This window comes from Vulpes lagopus, chromosome 6 (assembly GCF_018345385.1).
Source record: "Vulpes lagopus strain Blue_001 chromosome 6, ASM1834538v1, whole genome shotgun sequence".
Taxonomy (NCBI): Eukaryota; Metazoa; Chordata; class Mammalia; order Carnivora; family Canidae; genus Vulpes; species Vulpes lagopus.
This window is the reverse complement of record NC_054829.1, coordinates 51,657,626-51,678,371: the sequence shown is the minus strand read 5'-3', so window position 1 is coordinate 51,678,371 and position 20,746 is coordinate 51,657,626. Positions and strand designations below refer to the sequence as shown.

The 20,746-nt window shown below is 36.9% G+C and overlaps 1 protein-coding gene across 1 annotated transcript; it reads right to left on the bottom strand.

Annotated features, from left to right (window-relative positions):
* Positions 1-10,584: 10,584 nt before the first annotated feature.
* Positions 10,585-13,209, bottom strand: FSCB (fibrous sheath CABYR binding protein). The gene is made up of 2 exons (XM_041757808.1): positions 12,127-13,209; positions 10,585-12,045 (listed from the first exon to the last, which is right to left on the bottom strand). The coding sequence occupies exons 1-2, from the start codon at positions 13,207-13,209 to the stop codon at positions 10,585-10,587; spliced, it is 2,544 nt and encodes an 847-aa protein (XP_041613742.1).
* Positions 13,210-20,746: the final 7,537 nt, after the last annotated feature.

Genomic DNA, 20,746 nt, shown 5'->3' with positions numbered 1-20,746 from the left:
AGAAAATTCCAAATGAGGAGAAAGAGACTCCCAGTCCCAGCAAGATTGCACATACTCATTTCTCCCTTTTCTACCCTGCTAAGTACAACTCTAAACCCTGGAAATAATTCAAGAGGCAATGAGAAGGAGAAATCTGAAAGGTGGAAATTGGCAGGCAGACTGATTAGAGACCCCAGGACTAGAGGTCCAGTGAGTGTATTGGCAGGGCATCTTACAAGCCTTTCCCCAACCAAAGACCATGACACAGGCGCACTATTTCCCAGTGCACAACCTAGCCACAGAAGGTAGTCCAGGTAGTATTCTTCCTCCCTTGGGTCAAAAGGAAGCCCACCATCAAGACCAAGCAAACACAGCAGGTATTTGAAAAGGAAATGGATCAGGAGCTCCACCAATAATGTGAAGCCAGGGAAGTTCTCTCCTTCTAGCCAGATCTGAGATTCTCCTCCAACATGTCTTTACCTAGGGACACTATTGGCACCAGGAAAGGGAAATCCCATCACAATAATGTCTAGCCTGAAATGAGGGGGAAAAATCAGAAAGGGTGACAAAACATGGGGAACTGTGGGAAACAAACAAGGGGTAGTGGGAGGGGAGGTGGGCAGGGGGACGGAGTGACTGGGTGACGAGCACTGAGGGGGCAATGGACGGGATGAGCACTGGTGTTATGTTGGCATATCGAACTCCAATAAAAAAAAAAATTTAAAGCAAACAAAAACAGACAAACAATAATGTTTAGCCTGGAAGCCTGTTTGTCCTCATGGGCCTGAAATGCTCCATCCTCCAAAAGGCGACACAGGGTAGCAGGGGCACCGGCAAGGAACATTCTGCCACACAACTGCCTGCCAGGGAAGCTTCTTATTCTTGGTAAGAATGAACCTCTCCCTCCTGCACCCGAGAGGCACCAGGCAGCCTGGCCAGGAAAAGCTCCTTCGGCCTCCTCAGGTGGCTTCAGCAGGAACCAGTGGAAGTTCCAAGGTAAAGGGCAGACCAAAATAGCACTACAAAGTCTTTGAAAATTAAATCTTCATTGGAACCGCAGCCCATAAAAGTAGGCCAGGATATGTAAACCAAAGCAGGGCAGCTGCCTGCTAAAATAAAAACTTTAAATATGACTCATGTCTCAGTCAGTTAAGCATCTGATTCTTGATTTTGGTTCAGGTCATGATCTCAGAGTTACGAGATCCAGCCCTGGATTGGGCTCCATGTTCTGCGGGGAGTCTGGTTGAGATTCTCTCTCTCCCTTTGCCCCTACCCCGTTTCCTATGCGCTTACTCTCTCTCTCTCTCTCTAAAAATAAATAAATAAATCTTTAATTAGTTAATTAATATGACCCAGGCTCTCTAGGACACAAATGACTAAAACATAATGAACAAATAAGAGACAGTTGTAGTATAACAATAATTGCCAGGTATGATAAGAACTTAAATACAAAAAGTGAATGTCCCAAGAAAGAAAGAACGCAAGTAACAATGATGAGAGCAGGAACCAGCATTTGTTGCTGATTCTGTGCTAGGTACCATTCAATGAACTTAATATGGATTAACTATTTTGTTACAACAATCCTATTGGTTAGGTATTATGCTTATTATTTTTCAGATGAGTAAATGAGGCATGGAGCAGTTAATTAATCTGACTTGCTAAACAGCTCATAAGTAATGAGTCAGGATTTGCTAACTAGCAGTCATGATTTTAACCTTTACTTTCTACTACTACTCTATAATTAATAAGGGTAGTTTAAGTAGGTTATAGTAGATGTAAAGGGTCATGGCTATCATTGTAAGGAATATAGGGTTTATTCTATAAGCAAATGACTGCATGAGCAGATGTGTATTATAAAAAAATAACTCTGGCAATAATAGGAAAGATTATTTAGAAGAAGAAAGGCTAAAATAAGAAAAGCACATAATGGCCACAGTAAATAAAGGAAAGGATATTAAGGATCTAAACCTGACAAGTAACAATGTTACTGATGAGAGGCTATTACCAGGAATAAAAGGAGTCTTTATCAAGAAGACAATAATTCTAAACATTTATGCAGCCAACACAAAAGCCTCATGATACATGAGGCAAAAACTGATAGAACTTCAGCGAGAAATAGACAAATCCATAATTATAGTTAGAGATTTCAGCATAACTCTCTCAATAATCTAGAGAACAGGTGGATAGAAAATCAGTAATGATATAGAAGAAGTAAACAACACTGTCAACCAATTGTTGATTCTAAAACTGACATTTATAGAACACTCCAACCAAAAACAATAGAATATTTTAGAACACAGAGCACTTACCAAGATAAGCCATATGCTAGGCTATGAAACAAGTCTCAATAAATTGAAAAGGTCAAATCAAACTAAGTACATTTTATGACAAAAACAGTATTAAGTTAAAATCAATAGCAGAAATAAATCTGAAAAATCTCCAAATATTTAGAAATCAAATAACATATTCTTTAGTAACTCATATATCAAATGATACAAAATAAAGTTGTAAAATATTTGAACTGAATGGCAATGAAAGCACGAGGTATTGGAACTTATGAGATGCAGCTAAAACACTGCTGAAAGAAATGTGCAGGGATCCCTGGGTGGCGCAGCAGTTTAGCACCTGCCTTTGGCCCAGGGCACGATCCTGGAGACCTGGAATTGAATCCCACGTCGGGCTTCCGTTGCATGGAGCCTGCTTCTCCCTCTGCCTGTGTCTCTGCCTCTCTCTCTCTCTCTCTCTCTCTGTGACTATCATAAATAAAAAAAAAAATGTGTGGTACTAAAAGACCACATTAAAAAAGATATAAAGATGGGCAGCCCCGGTGGTGCAGCAGTTTAGTGCCACCTGCAGCCCAGGGTGTGATTCTGGAGACCGGGGATCAAGTCCCACGTTGAGCTTCTTGCATGGAGCCTGCTTCTCCCTCTGCCTGTGTCTCTGCCTCTCTCTCTCTCTCCTTCTCTGTGTGTCTCTCTATGAATAAATAAACAAAATCCTTAAGAAAAAGAAAAAGATATAAAGATTAAATCAATGACATCAGATGACATCTGAAAAAAAAAGAAAACAATACATAAGAGAGTAGAAGTAGAAAAATATAATAATAAGGATGAGAGAAGTCATTAAATTAAAAAAAAAAAAGTAGGGACATAAATGAAACCAAAGGTTGATTCTTTGGAAAGATCAATAAAACTGATATACCTCAAGCCAGACTGATTTTTTTTTAAAGAGACAGATATAGAAAGAGACAGAGAAAGAAAACATTTACTAATATTTATTGATATAAAATACCTATAATTTTATCTTAATTAGAAACAGAATATCAATACAGATCTTATGGACATAAAAAAGATGAAATATTATAGCAGATACCACAAACAGCCATACATCTATTGAGAAATATAATTTTTTATGTAACTTTCTTGTGGGAATTTTCCCGAGCAAAAGTCCCTCTTAGGGTCCAGACCAAGATGGCTTTTATTATGATGGCAACATAGGATGTTCCTGTATTTCCCTCCTTCCACAGATGCACAGATACAGCTACATATAGAGCAGTTCCCTCGGAGAGAAATTCAGAAACTAGCTGAATAACTTCTACATATCAAGGAAATTAGAAAATACTTGAAATAGATAAGAAAGTCTGAGACATACTCTTTCTATAAATCCTACCCCAAGGCATAGCACTGTATAATCAGGAAGGAACGCTTTAATGCCCAGGTTCTTCCTCAGGAGTAAAAAGCTTGAACCACACATCCAGTGCCCCAACTTTTAAGACCACCACCAAATGGTTTGGGATTCTAAATTATCTACTTCTGAAAGCCAACAAGGTTTGCATTTAACTCACAGAGGACCAAAATAAAAAAAGCAGTTGTTAGTTCCATAATCTTCTGAAAGGATGCAGAAAAAGCATTTGACAAAATCAACATTCTTTTATGATAAAGACTACAAGCAAATTGGATAGGGAAGGAACTTATCTCATCATAATAGAGGCCACATATGACAAGCCCAGAGCTAACATCATATTCAAAAAGCTGAAAGCTTTCTTTTGAAGATCAGGAGCAAGACAGAGATGCTCATTCTTGCCACTTTTATTCAAGATAGCACTGGAAATCCTAGTGAGAGCAATTAGGTATGAAAAACACATAAAAGTCATCCAAATTAGAAAGGAAGACAAAAAAAAATTATCTCTACCTATAATGACATATTTTAAGTAGAAAACCCTACAGACTTTACCAAAAACTTCAGAATAAATGAATTTAGTAAAATTGCAGGATACAAAATGAACATACAAAATCAGTTAAGTTTCTATACACTAAAAGTGAACTACTGGAAAGAGCAATTAAGAAAACCATCCCATTTACAGTAACAACAAAAACAATAAATTATTTAGGAATACATTAACCAAGAAGATAAAACATCTGTACACTGAAAGAAATTGATGAAAGAAATTAAAGACACAAATAAAGAGAAAGATATTCAACATTCATGGATGGGAAAAAATAAATATTGTTAAAATGTCCCTACTACCCTAAAGCCATTTATAGATTCAATGCAATCCCTACCAAAATTCCAGTGGCATTTTTCACAGGAACAGAAAGAAAAGTCTAAAATTTTTGTGGAACCACCAAAAACCCTAAGTCAAAGCAATCTTTGACCAAGAAGAAAAAAGGTGCAGGCTTCACACTTCCTGATTTCAAATGCTATAACAAAGCTTTAACAATCAAAACAGGGCAGCCCTGGTGGTTCAGCAGTTTAGTGCTACCTTCAGCCCGGGGTGTGATCCTGGAGACCCGGGATCGAGTCCCGTGTCAGGCCCCCTGCATGGAGCCTGCTTCTCCCTCTGCCTGTGTCTCTGCCTCTCTCTCTCTCTCTGTGCCTCTCATGAATAAATAAATAAAATATTTAAAAGTAATAATAATAATCAAAACAATATGTTATTGGCATTAAAACAGATGTGTAGATCAGTGGAATAGAAAGCCCAGAAATCAACACATGCACATAATTAATGTTCAATTAATTTTCAACAAAGTTACTAAGAATATGAAATGGGGGGGATGTCACCTGACTGGCTCTGCTGGAAGAGCATGATACTCTTAATCTCAGGATTGTGAGTTTGAGCTCCACATTGGGTATAGGGGTTACTTAAGTAAATAAGAAGCTTAAAATATGCATTGGGAAAGTCTATTCAATAAATGGCATTCAATAAATTGTATATTCACATGTAAAAAAGTGAAACTGCACTCTTAATCTTACATCATACATAAAATTTAACTCAAAATACATTAAAGACTTGAGTGGAAGACCAGAAGTCATAAAACTCCTAGAAGAAAACGTACAGGGTAAGCTCCTTGACATTGGTCTTGGCAATGATCTTTTTTTAGATGCCAAAAGCAAATACAACAAAATAAAAAATAAACGAGAGACTACATCAAATTAAAAAGCTTTGGTACAGCAAAAGAAAACCATTAACAAAATGAAAAAGCAACCTATGAATTGGGAAAAGATAGTTGCAAAGCATCTATCCAATACTGAGTTAATTTCTAAAGTATACAAAGAATTCATACAAAAAAAAAAACACCAAAAAAACTGACATTAAAATAGACAAATGACCTGAATAAACATTTTTCCAAAGAAGACATAAAAATCTAAAATAGATCTGGGGAAGATGGCAGCAGAGTAGGAGACCCTGGCTTGCTTCATCCCATGAATACAACTAGATCACTATTAAATCATCCTAAATACCATACCCCACAAATTGACCTAAAGTCCAGCAGGAAAAATTCCACTACTAAATGTGGAGAAGAGGCCAGGGCACCTGAGTGGCTCAGTGGTTGAGCATCTGCCTTTGGCTCAGGTCATGATCCCAGGGTCCTGGGATCAAGTCAGGCATCAGGCTCCCCATACAAATCCTGTCTCTCCCTTGTCTATGTCTCTGCCTCTCTCTGCGTGTCGCTCATGAATAAATAAATAAAATCTTAAAAAAAATAAAATAAAGGTAGAGAAGAGGCCACATCAAAGAAGATAGGAAGTATGGAGACATGGTTTAGAGGAGAAACAGAACCTGGCTGCTGCAGAGGAGAGGGAGCTGAGGTCATGGAGAAGGGCTAGAGAGAGGGAGGTCATAGGGGAATGCACAAGGAGAATGTTTCCCCATAGCCATTAAGTTGGAAAGTGAGAAGACCTCAATTTTGTGAGTTCTTGCAAGCAGAGGGACATAAAGCCTGAAGTTTTAAATCTCAGCAGTCTGGGCTCTAGGAGAGTTCAGAAACACTGGGATTTCTCTTGGAGAGAAAGCAAGCAAACAACCTGGGGATATAGAGCATGGAAACAGCAATCTGAAGAGTGCCTGGGGGCACATAGTGGAGATATTATTTGTTCTTCTTGGAGTATGTCTGTAAAGGAGAGTGTTCATGGACAAACTTCTCCAAGGGCAAAGGAGCTAGCTGGTACCATTTCCCTCCCATACCCTTCAGCATAAGCACAAGGCCACTTGTGGGAACCAGCACAGTGTGGACATTGACTGCCTAACTTGTTTACACTAAGTTCCAGGAGAACTACCTTTCTCAGTCACACTTCAGTCCCAGTATGGTGGGCCCTTCCTCCAGAAGGCCAGCACAAACCCCTGCCTCCACATGTCTCCCAACCAGATAGTTTTGCAGGGCCTCGGTTCCAGGGGAGGTGGTGATGGCTCTCATTTCACAAGCAGAACAGAGCACATCTAGTTAAAATCTGCCACATTTAGGCCAGGGACCAACCAAACACTGCCCACAGCAGGCAAGCAGAGCCCCTGCAGATGACTTAGCCTGCAGTCAGGCTAAGAGGGACTTAGAGGGAGAGAGCAGCTAGAACAGAACAGTAGAGTGTATGATAGCACATACCAGAGACATTCCCTGAAGTACCAGATTCCAGGCACTACATGACCTCTTCTTCATAAAGCCATTACTTGCAGGAGCAGGAGGGGTTTAACTTGCATTTCTAACACAGAGAGCAGGCAGAGACTTAGATAAAATGAGAAGACAGAAGAAATTATCCCAAATGAAAAAGCAAGAAAAGGCCATGGCCAGAGATTAAGCAAAAGAGATATAAGTAACATGCCTGATGGAGAATTTAAAGCAATGATCATAAAGATACTCATTAGACTTGAGGAAAGAATGGAAGAAATCAGTGAGACCCTCTACTACAGAGATAAAAGCAAGAAAAATCTCAAATAAACAACCTAACCTCACACCTAAAGGAGCTAGGGGGAAGAAATTAAAAAGACCAAAGGAAATAATAACTAGAACAAAAATAAATGACATAGAAACAAAAACAAAAAATAGATTAAATCAATGAAACTAGGAAAAAATTAGTAAAATTGATAAACCTCCAGCCAGATGTACCAAAAAGAAGAAAGGACTCAAATAAATAAAATCACAAACAAGAGAGAAGAAATAACAACAAAAGCAGGAAAAAATATCCAATGGGAAAAAAACTGTCTCTTCAACAAATGATATCAAGAAAACTGGACATCAACATGCAAAAGAATGAAACTGGGCCACTTTCTTTCATCATACACAAAAATAAATGCAAAATGGATTAAAGATGTAAATATGAGACAGAAAACCATAAAAGTCCTTGAAGAAAGCACAGGCAGTAATTTTTCTGACATCAGCCATAGCACCATTTTTCTAGAAAGGTGTTCCATGGCAAGGAAGCAAAAGCAAACATAAACTATTGAAACAACATCAAAATAAATAGCTTCTGCACAGCAAAGGAAACAAGCAACAAAACTAAAAGGCAACCTACAGAATGGGAGAAGATATTTGCAAATGACATTTTTAATAAAGAGTTAGCATTCAAAAATATATTAAAAACTTATAAAACTCAATAGCCAAATCAAAACTACAAATATTACCTCACACCTGCCAGAATGGCTAAAATCAAGAAACAACAGGTGTTGGTGAAGGTGTAATGAAAAGGGAACTCTCGTGCACTGTTCAATGCAAATTGGTGCAGCCACTCTGGAAAGCAGTATGGAGGTTGCTCAAAAAGTTAAAAATAGGACTATCTTATGATCCAGCAATCACACTACTAGGTATTTACCCAAAGAATATAAAATACTATTTCAAAAGGTTATATGCACCTCAATTATTATAGCAGCCTTATTTACAATAGCCAAATTGTGGAAACAGCCCACGAGTCCACCAACTGATAAATAGATATAGAAGCTGTTGCATATATATATATATGCATAATATATATATATAATATATATTACCCAAAGAAGGAATGAAGTCTTGCTGTTTGTAATGACATAGGTGGAGCGAGAGAGTATTATACTAAGTGAAATAAGTCAGTCAGAAAAAGACATATACCATATGATCTCATTCATATGCACAATTTAAGAAACAAATAATCAGACAAAGGGGGAGAAAAGAGACACAAATCAAGAAACAGACTCTTAACTATAGAGAACAAATTTATAGTTACTAGAAGGATGGGGTGAGGGTATGGGTGAACTGGGTGATGGGGATTAAGGAGTACACATGTCATGATGAGCACCAGTTGTTGTATGGAAGTGTTGAAACATTATATTGTACACCTGAAACTAATATTACACTATTAACTAACTCAAATTTAAACAAAAACCTTTAAAAAATCTAAAACAGAAAAAGCTTCAAATTTAGAAAAAGGAGTTTAACTGGATTTTAAGTATCTTAGAAAACAAAATCATTTTAAGGACTTGGAAATACCAAAAAAGCAACTCTCATTCAAGAAGTCTAGAATAATGTTTGTCAACCTCAAATCTGGCACATATTTTTAAAATATTGTACTTAACAAAAATCACTTCAAAATGTCACATGTTCTAGGGCCCCTGGGTGGCTCAGTTAAGCATCTGCCTTTGGCTCAGGTCATAATCCCAGGTCCTGGGATGGACTCCCATGTGGCAATCTCTGCTTAGTGGGGAGCCTGCTTCTCCCTCTCCCACTCCCCACCTCCGCTTGTGCTCTCTCAATAAATAAACAAAATCTTTTTTAAAATGCCACATGCTCTTATCAGACACTAAACATAGGTAACGATGAATGTGAGAAAAATCTAACAATTATAGAGCATCAAAGTTTAATAAAGTCTGGAATCATCAATCTAGAGTTTTTACTAAACAGAAAAATAGACTAACCAAATTAAATTTTTTAAGAGAATCATCTCATTTCAGCATATAGCAACTAAATTGTAGCTAAAGAAAATATTTTCCCCAAAGTTGCCATAACCATAGAAACCAAGATGTCATTTATTAACATATAGCTTATATTAATTCATAATTACTCTTTAAAAATGTCAATAGCTTATCCAATAGTTCCCACTTATCCACAGAGAGTACTGTCAAAGATCCTCAGGGAATGCCTGAAATCCTGTATAGTATTAGCCCTATGTATACTGTTTTTTCCTATTTCATACATATCTACAATAAAGCTTAATTTATAAATTAGGCACAATAAGAGATTAACAACAATAACTGATAATACATTAGAACAATTATAACAATATCCTGTAATAAAAGTTATGTGAATGTAATGTCTTTCTCTTTCAAATATCTTCTTGTACTGTACTCACCCTTCTCCTTGTGATGATGATGTAAGATGATAAAATGCCTACATGATGAGATGAAGTGTGGTGAATGATAGAGGCATTGTGATGTAGCAGTATGCTACTACTGACCTTCAAGGGAAAGTACATCAGAAGGAAAATATGCTTCCGGACCACAGTTGATCTTGGGTAAGTGAAACTATGGAAAGCAAAACTGCAGATAAGGGGAGACTACTATATAACAACTAGTCATTTGACTTTATTCAAGTTTCTCTTCATACAAATTCAGGATACAAAAATTGAGCCAAGCTTCCAAAGGACTCATTACATTCTAAGTTGAGATGAAATTAAAAGTAGAACTATGCCCTCATGGCCATCGAAGCATATTTTTCTTTATGTTTACACACCTTTTAAAATACTTTATCCAGGCTATCTTTGTTAAATAAAGGCTTACAAAGGAATTAAATTTCCCTATCCAGGTATGGAAATGTAAAATATGCAAGAAGATAGCGATGAAAACAGGAAAGGAATACTGGTCTCAGAAGGAATCAAATAGAAAAAGAATTAGAAATGTGATGTATTATAATAAGGAGGGAAAAAAACACAAACTTTTAGCCATGTGACTAAAACTCAAGGAATTTAAAGGAGATGAGAGAACTGTAGCAAAGAAACTGCCTTTTCCACTACAAACTACAATGTAGTGAGAAGAATATACAGCTATAGAGCTTACTTTACCCTTTTCAACAGGGTTTATTATAGAAAGGATATTTTAAGTAATTATTTCAATCATCAACTTACTTCATTTCCAAATGGGTATTTTATATATGTTAGATTTGAATTAAGATAACACAGTAACTTTAAACCTGTAGTTTTTATTGTTCATTTTCTGACCAGTGGTCCATGTCTTGGGGTTTCCTTTTATTTCCTTGTTCACAGAGTGACTTCCAAATGCTACACTTTTCTGAAGTGTGTACATCCAGAAGTCCCTAGCTTCTGATTGCTTGCTTAGTTAAGACCTGATTACAGCTGAGAAAGAGGCCTCTATTTTATTTCTATATGAAGGACACCCTCTATTTCAAAGGCAGGAGCCTGTTCTTTCTTGATATTAGACAAATCTTCAGGGACAGGATCTAGTTCCAAAGGCTCTTCAGGTTTTTGCTGATCTTCCAAAACCAGTGATTCTAATTTTACCACTGGGACATCTGCTGTCTGGAGATGTTGATATTCAGTAGACATATGGTCTACCAAAGGCTCATCTGCAGCAGTGTGTTCAGATGGTGGAGGCTGAACTTCAGCAAGGACATCTTCTACAGAAATTTGTGTAAAAAAGTCCTCTTCAGCTGCTGGAAACTGTTTGTCAACAAGGACCATTTCTAAAGTCGTTTCTTCAGCTGATGGATGCTGAGGTTCAACAAGAGCTACCCCGGCTGGTTCAGACCAAACTCTAGCTGAGGTATCTTCTTTAGGAGCCTCCTCAGGTGGTGTAGACCAAATTTCAACTGCGGCCTCTTCTACAGGGGCCTCCTCAAGTAGTGGAGAATGAACTTCAGGAGAGGTCTCAGCTGGTGGAGACTGAACATCAATTGGGGCCTCTTCTGCAGGGACCCCCTCAGCTGAGGGAGACTGAACTTCATCTGGGACTTCTTCTGCAGGGACCTCCTCAGCTGAAGGAGGCTCAACTTCAAGAGAGGTGTCAGCTGGTGCATGCTGAATTTCATCAGAGGGCTCATCTGCAGGGGCCTTCTCAGATGGTGGAGGCTGAATTTCAGGGGAGGTCTCAGCTAGTGGAGGCTGAACTTCATCTGGCACCTCTTCTGCAGGGGCTTTCTCAGCTGGTGGAGGCTGAACTTCATCAGAGGTCTCATCTGCAGGGGCCTTCTCAGATGGAGGAGGCTGAACTTCATCTGGGGCCTCATCTGCAGGGGCCTTCTCAGCTGGTGGAGGCTGAACTTCATCTGGGGCCTCTTCTGCAGGGGCTTTCTCAGCTGGTGGAGGCTGAACTTCAGGAGAGGTCTCAGCTGGTAGAGACTGAACTTCATCAGAGGTCTCATCTGCAGGAGCCTTCTCAGCTGATGGAGGCTGAACTTCATCTGTGGCCTCTTCAGCAGGGGCCTTTTCAGCTGGTGGAGGCTGAACTTCATCTGGGGCCTCTTCTGTAGGGGCTTTCTTAGCTGGTGGAGGTTGAACTTCATCTGGGGCCTCTTCTGCAGGGGCTTTCTCAGCTGGTGGAGGCTGAACTTCATCAGAGGTCTCAGCTGGTGGAGCCTGAACTTCATCAGAGGTCTCATCTGCAGGGGCCTTCTCAGATGGTGGAGGCTGAACTTCATCTGGGGCCTCTTCTGCAGGGGCTTTCTCAGCTGGTGGAGGCTGAACTTCATCTGGGGCCTCTTCTGCAGGGGCTTTCTCAGCTGGTGGAGGCTGAACTTCATCAGAGGTCTCATCTGCAGGGGCCTTCTCAGCTGGTGGAGGCTGAACTTCAGGGGAGGTCTCAGCCAGTAGAGGCTGAAATTCTTCAGTCTCTCGTATAGGAGGCTCTTTAGCTGTTGTAAGCTGAACTTCAGGATAAACCTCTTCTGAGAAAGCCTCTTTAGCAGGGATAGACTCTACTTTAGCAGGGGCCTCTTCTGGGGAAATCTCTTCAGCTGGGAAAATCTGTACTTCAACAGGAGCTTCTTCAACTTTTGGAGACTGAACTTCAACAGGAGGCCCTTCTGAAAGAGCCTCTTCACTTAGGGTGGGCTCTATTGTAGCAAGACCCTCTTCTGTAGGAGCCTCTTCAATTGGTGGAGGCTGAGGTTCAGTAGGGAAGTTTTCATCAGTAGTCTCATCTGGCAGAGATTGGACTTCAGCAAAGATCTCTTCTGCTGTGGGAGACTGTACATCACCTAGAACATATTGCTCATCTTCTGAAAGTTCCAAAGAACCTTTTTTGCTTTGTTGACTAAATAGAAATTTGCTAATACTTATCCGCCTAATTTCTTCATCTGTACTTGTTGAGGGTAGCAATTCAGGATATTCACTAATGAAAAGCTTCCCAGAGGATTCACTTTTTTGCACAACTTCATTTGACTTTGAGAAAGAGCTATCTGGTTGGCCAATAACTACTATTTCTGTTTCACTAAAGTATGTCTGCTGTTCCTTGTCCACTTTTTCTTTTTGAGGAATGTTCATCATTGACCAGTCTCCAGTACAACTGGTCTGCTGAGATCTGTCTATTTTTAGTTGAATTGAATATCTGCTTGGTGGAATTTCTACCTCCTGAACAGTCTCTGGAAATTCAGGGACTGCTTCTCCAACAGCAGCTGGCTTTTCTTCAGGTACCACTGTTTCACCGACTGATCTGATTTCTTCTTTTTTCTCTTCTACAATAGCCTCTGTTTGCAGAGATTTATCAGTCATATCCTGTACATGCTTTCTCTTTGTCCAAGTTTGCTGAAGTTGAGAAGATACTCTGAGAGACTCATAATTGACTTTGCTTCCAGGAATATTACCAATACTAACGGTAGATTTAGGACCAGATGATTGTGATATAGGCAAGTGTTTCTTTTTCTCTGTTACTTCAGTCTGCTGGGATTTGTCTACCATCGATTGGCTGAGTCGTCTTCTCTTTCGAATTTCTTGCCTCCCTGCTGAGATGGGCTGATCAGGTTCATCACTCTCTTCCATTTCTAAAACTGGTGAATTTCAAAGGTATTAGTCTTCAAGTAATTAATCATCAAGAACCACAAATGTACCAGATAGGTAAGCCTTTGCCTTTCTTCATTAAGTGTTGTTCTATTAAGCTACCTTAGAAAAAAAGTAATTCATAACTTACTGCATTCTGTACTACACTCTTGCTGGATCCCACCTTACTCAGTAAGCATCTTTCCTGTTTAGTCTCTCATATGACTAATCTCACTTCTAGAAGTTTCCCTTAAAGGTCTATGACATCACAGTCAGTTCTCCCTACAAGGTTCCATTGGTGGTATTCCAAGCACTTTTTAACATGGTATAAATACTTGTAGAGAATGACTGCAAGACAGAGAGCTACTGTTTGAAACACCAAGTTCAAAAAAGCATTTATCTATTGGAGGAATGTCAAGTAAACTCCAGTAACGCTGCTTCCTAATAGCAAAAGTGATGCTTTTGAACTTTCAATTCTGCTCTTTTCATCCTGTTATCAAAGACAGTTATACTGCAGAACTCAGAATGCTGCAGCCTATTTTCAATTGTTGAAGAAAACAACTGAGACATGTATGTGGCAATGTTCTATCAAAATGTATACTTACATGATTTAGAAGAAAGTGAATATTGCTTGAAAAATGTGAGTTCTGAGGTCCATTCCATGTAAACTCCTTTCCTATGTCCTTAGCACTCAGTAACTACAAGAGCCTATCTATCTATATCTATATATCTATAAATAGCATATTTGCATTGTCAAGCAACTTGAGATATTTTTATTTTCAACTATTTCAGAAAATAGTTCCACCCAAAGTTTGCCAAATAAAAAGAAGTTATGTCTAAAGATATGTCAAGTGAAATAAAATGTTTTCTTAAATATATAAGCTACTGAATAATCAAGTAGGAATAAATTCTCTAATGAAGATAAAAACTGCAAATTGAAGCCTTGAAATTGAGGAAACTCAATTAAGCAAATTGTAAATGGTATAATATATTAGGAATGTAAATAAAACTTTACCTTACACATCACAAAAAATTTACTAGCAAGATGAAAGTTTATCAAAAGATGTACAAAAAAACATAACTTTGGTCTACAGAAAGTTAAAGGGAAAAATACAGACTTCAAAAATGTAGTCACAGAGACAAATATATCTAAACAATCATAATTTGATTAACCTAGAAATATTTTTAAATTTCTTTATGACCCTAGGAAATATGAAAATGTCATTGAATAATTACCCTTGTTTGACACGCATTAGCCATAATTGTAGTTAGGTCATCTTAGCCAAATAAATTAACACTTTTCACATTCTTTGACCTAGCCCCTAAAACCACCTCAGTCTCTTGGCAGGAATCAGTGAATATTTGTTCAGTGTAATTGGACAAATGTGTTAGAAACCATGTTGCTTGTCCTACATCTCAACTTGCTCTGCTTTAATTTTAGTCTATTCTGCTCCACTATGTTCTATCTTTATAAGAATTAATAGAGTGAAGTATAACAATAATCATTTTACAAAAGAATGGACATAATTTTTAATCAGACCTGTTGTACTCTGAAAATTAGGTTACTTATCAACCTCTTTGTGGTCTAGTGTTATCAAATACATCTGTCACACATTGCATGCGTCTTTTGTAATCAAGTTTCTTAGATTTTATAGAGTATCTTCAAAGTCCATTTGGGGTTGATTTATTTTTTATTTTTTTAATTTTATTTTTTTGGGGGGGTTGATTTATAACAAGAAATAAATGTCAAAACCAATATTGCATTAGTTGGATTATGCAATTGCATGTACTAGATTAAGTTTGCTGCCTCCACTTAAATAAGGTTTTACCAAATCTTCCATAGACATAAATTGAATTTTCAATATCAGTTGAATTTTCAATTTCTAATTATTTGATATTTATTTTTCCCCTCAAATAAATAACAAAGACTTTGATCAATCTTAGTTACACCAACCTATTGTACTAAACTGCCTTTGTCACTAGCTTATTTATAGAAGCAACATAACATGCCTAAATAACCAATTAAAAATTTACTTGAAATTCCAAATGGAATTACAAGGGATTTCAGGGAGCAATTTCTCATATTTCTTAAATTCACAGCAATTCCTCATATTTCTTAAATTCACAGCAATTCCTCATATTTCTTAAATTCTATTTCTCAAATTTCTTAAAATGCTCCTTTTTCCCTGCTGATCTATCTCACGAACTAATCATTATTCAACCTATCTTGACACTTTAGGGTTTGGTGTTTTACCCTTTGTTAGAAATTTCACATGATTCAGTTTTTTCCCATTTACTTGGTTTACATCTGTTATGGATTGAATTGTGTATCCCAAAAAGATATATTGGGCACTGTGAATGTGACCTTATTTGGAAAAAGGATCTTTGCAAATTTAATCAGGTCAAGCTGTCCTTATAAAAAGAGGGGGGAAAGACACAGAATGAAGATGTCCATGTGAAGATGGAGGCAGAGATTTTGTTATGTTGCCATAAAGCAAGGAATACCTAGGGCTACCAGAAGTTAAAAGAAACAGTGAATTCTCTCCCACAGTCTTCAGAGGGACCATGGCTCTGCCAATTATTTAGGACTTCGACTCTCTAGAATTGTGAGAAAATAAAGTTCTGTTGTTTTATCCCATTGTGTCGTACTTTCTTACAGCAGTTCTGGGAAACTAATACGATATTCTTTCAGAACCCCATACTTCTGACTTCTACTTGGAATGCTGTACTTCCAATTCTTTCTCAATCTCTAGAGCTAGTTTCTTTATTTCTAATTCAGGTCTGGCATTTGGTTTCACACAATATTTGACTCATTTCCATATTCATAAAACCAGAGGGATTTGCTAAAAGGCTTCTACCTGATGATTTGCATTTAATGTTACCAAAAACAAATGTGCTAAGTAGCACTTAGTTTCATTTTTTTATTATAATAACTTTGAAAGCTATGATTTAGAGGTGGCAGAGATGTTTCAAATCAACATACACCAAATATCTAAACTGTGACCTATATTGCTTTGTTCTGAGTAGATTAAAAAAGGTGAAGTCTGAAAAATGCCCCCTGGATATAATAACTATAAGACTATTGGTAATTTTAGTAAGAGCAATTTCAGTGGAAAGGTGGAGATAGATGCCACAAAATTCTAAAATCCCTATAAATTAAAAATAAAATTAAAGTGCAATGAAAATGTAGGAAAAATAAGTACAAAATATCACATAGACAGAGAGCTATATTTAATATCTAAAAGATTTTAGAAATCAATTTAAAAATAACAATAGAAAAATTAACAAAGGACATGAATAGAAAATTTATAGGAGAAAAATAGGTGACCAATAAATAGATAAAACAGATCAAGTTCACTTCTAAAATAAAAATTAAAATACCAATGTAACATTTGCAAAGCTTATTTTAAAGTTAATATGCCCCAAAAGTGAGAATATTATTAAATGGATAGTTTATACATTACTGGCAGAAGTTTGAATTGATACAAACTTTATTCTGGATAATTTGAAAGTAAATACCAAATGTTTCTAAAATGTGCATACCATTTGCCAACAAGTCTATTTCCAATTCTATTTAATTTTTGGAAGTAATTATTACCTCAAAAAATATTGAGCATTTATATATTTAAGGGAGAGTTGCCAGGTTGGGGAAACAAGAACACAAAAACACATTTGCTGTCCTTATGAATCTCACTGTATACTGGGAGAAATTGAATAAACAAATATAAAAATTGTGGAAAATATTGTTCAGTAGTGAAGAGAAAATATATTATTACCTACAGTAATAGGACTAAAGGGGTTTATAGGATAGAGTAATTGATAAAGTATCCAAGGGAGTAACAATAGGAAGAAAATTTTAGGAACTGTAAGAAAAAAATTCTGCTGTGGCAAGAGGAAAGACTAAGTGAGCTAAGGAAATCATCGATGAGAATGTGCTGGAAGAAGTAGATAGGGGAATGATGATGCATTAACATGTAAATTCTAAGTATTGTTATTTTTGATATAGCAACTGTAAATATTTGTGCACCAACACAATAAAAGTAGGGGACTCACCACTTTCATTAATGAATAGATAACCCAGATACAAAATGAATAAGGAAACTTGGTCTTGAACTTCACTTTAGACCAGATAGACCTCACAGATACATATAGAACATCCTTTCCAACAGCAAGTAAATAAATATCTTCTCTAGCCCAGACAAAACATCATCCAGGATATATCATATGTTACCTGACAAAACATGTTTTTAAAACATTAAAGAAAATTTAAATCATATCAAGCATCTTTGCTAATCACAATGGTATGAAATTAGAAATCAATTACAAGAAGACAACAGGAAAATTCACAAATATATGGATGTTAAACAACATACTGCTGAGTAACGTATGGGTCAAAGAAGAAATCAAAAGAAAAATAAAAAATATCGTGAAATAAATGAAATAGAAACAATTTAACAAAACTAATAGGATGAAGTAAATGTAGTTCAAAAAGGGAAGTTTATTGTAATAAATGCCTACAAGAAAAGGAAGATCTCAAATAGATAACTTTATGCCTTAAGGAACTAAAAAAAAAAGAACAAACTAAATCTAGGGGTGGAAGAAGAAAGGGAATAGCAAAGATTAAAGCAGAAAGAAATGAAATAAAGACCAGAAAGACAATAGAAAATATTAATAAAATGGAGATAATTTTTTTCAAAAGATAAGATTGACAAATATGTAACTAGACTAAGAAAAAAAGGAAAGGACAAGAATAGAAATAAAAGAAGAGGCATTACAACTGATATGTAGAAATACTATGGATCATAAGACTACTAAACAATTATATATTAATGGATTGGAAAAGTTAGAAGAAATGAGTACATTCCTAGAAAATTAGAACCCAACAGGACTGAATCATGAAGAAATAGAAAATGTGAACAGACCAAAAGCAAATAAGGAGATTAAATCAGTAATCAAAAACTGCCAACATAGGATACAAAATCAATGCTCAGAAATCAGTGGCATTTCTATACACTAACAATGAGACTGAAGAAAGAGAAATTAAGGAGTCAATTCCATTTACAATCACACCCAAAAGCATAAGATACCTAGGAATAAACCTAACCAAAAAAGAGGTAAAGGATCTATACACTAAAAACTACAGAACACTCCTGAAAGAAATTGAGGAAGACACAAAGAAATGGAAAAATATTCCATGCTCATGAATTGGAAGAATTAATATTGTGAAAATGTCAATGTTACCCGGGGCAATGTACACATTTAATGCAATCCCTATCAAAATACCATGGACTTTCTTCAGAGAATTGGAACAAATCATCTTAAGATTTGTGTGAAATCAGAAAAGACCCCAAATAGCCAAGGGAATATTGAAAAAGAAAACCATAGCTGGGGATATAACAACGCCAGATTTCAGGTTGTACTACAAAGCTGTGATCACCAAGACAGTGTGGTACTGGCACAAAACAGACACATAGATCAATGGAACAGAATAGAGAATCCAGAAGTGGACCCTCAACTTTATGGTCACTAATATTCAAAAAAGCAGGAAAGACTATCCACTGGAAAAAAGACAGTCTCTTCAATAAATGGTGCTGGGAAAATTGGACATCCACCTGCCGAAGAATGAAACTAGACCATTCTCTTATACCATACACAAAGTTAAACTCAAAATGGATGAAAGATCTAAATGTGAGACAAGAATCCATCAAAATCCTAGAGGAGAACACAGGCAACACCCTTTTTGAACTCGGCCACAGCAACTTCTTGCAAGATACATCCATGAAGGCAAGAGAAACAAAAGCAAAAATGAACTACTGGGACTTCATCAAGATAAGAAGCTTCTGCACAGCAAAAGAAACAGTCAACAAAACTAAAAGACAATCTACAGAATGGGAGAAGATATTTACAGATGACCTATCAGATAAAGGGCTAGTATCCAAGATCTACAAAGAACTTATTAAATTCAACAGCAAAGAAACAAACAATCCAATCATGAAATGGGCAAAAGACATGAACAGAAATTTCACCGAGGAAGACATAGACATGGCCAACGAGCACATGAGAAAATGCTCCACATCACTGGCCATCAGGGAAATACAAATCAAAACTACAATGAGAAAAATTAAAAAACCACAGTGAGATACCAGCTCACACCAGTGAAAATGGTGAAAATTAACAAGACAGGAAACAAATGTTGGAGAGGATGTGGAGATAGGGGAACCCTCTTGCACTGTTGGTGGGAATGTGAACTGGTACAGCTACTCTGGAAAACTGTGTGGAGGTTCCTCAAAGAGTTAAAAATAGATCTGCCCTATGACCCAGCAATTGCACTGCTGGGGATATACCCCAAAGATACAGATGCAGTGAAACACCTGCACCTCGATGTTTATAGCAGCAATGTCCACAACAGCCAAACTGTGGAAGGAGCCTCCGTGTCCATCGAAAGATGAATGGATAAAGAAGATGTGGTCTATGTATACAATGGAATATTACTCAGCCATTAGAAATGGCAAATACCCACCATTTTTGCTTCATCGTGGATGGAACTGGAGGGTATTATGCTAAGTGAAATAAGTCAGTCAGAAAAGGACAAACAAACATTATATGGTCTCATTCATTTGGGGAATACAAAAAATAGTGAAAGGGAATAAAGGGAAAGGAGAGAAAATGAGTGAAAATATTAGTGAGGGTGACAAAACCTGAGAGACACCTAACTCTGGGAAATGAACAAGGGGTAGTGAAAGGGGAGGTGGGCCGGGGGTTGGGGTGACTGGGTGATGGGCACTGAGGGGGGCACTTGGCAGGATGAGCACTGGGTGTTATGCTATATGTTGGCAAATTGAACTCCAATAAAAAAATTAAAAAAAAAAAAAACTGCCAACAAAGAAAAGCCCAGGCTTTTCTGGAAACTTCACTGGTGAATTCTACTAAACATTTAAAGGAGAATTAATACAAAACCTCTCAAACTCCTCTAAAAAATAAAAAAAATTCCAAATTCATTTTATGAAACCAGCATCATCCTAACACCAAAGTCTGACAGGGACTTTATAAGAAATAAAAATTACAAGGCAATATCTCTGATGAATATACATAAAAAAATTCTCAACAAAATGATTCAACAATGCATTAAAAGTTCACAATCAAGTGAGGTTTATCTCTGGGATGCAAGGATAGTTCACAACATATACAAATCCATAAATGTGATATACCACATTAATAAAAGATAAATTACATAATTATCCCAAAAGATGCAGAAAAGCACTTGACAAAATTTAAACATCCTTTTATGATAAAAACATTCAACAAATTAGTATACGTGGAAAGTACCTAACATTATAAACCATATATGACAAGGCCACAGCTAACATCATACTTAAGAATGAAAATCTGAAGCTATTTTTCTAAGATGAGGAAAGAAACAAGCATGCCCACTATAACCACTTCTATATAACATATTACCAGGAGTACCGACCAGAGTCATTCAGCAAAAGAAGGAAATAATAAAAGGCATCCACATCAGAAAAGAAGAATTACAATTGTC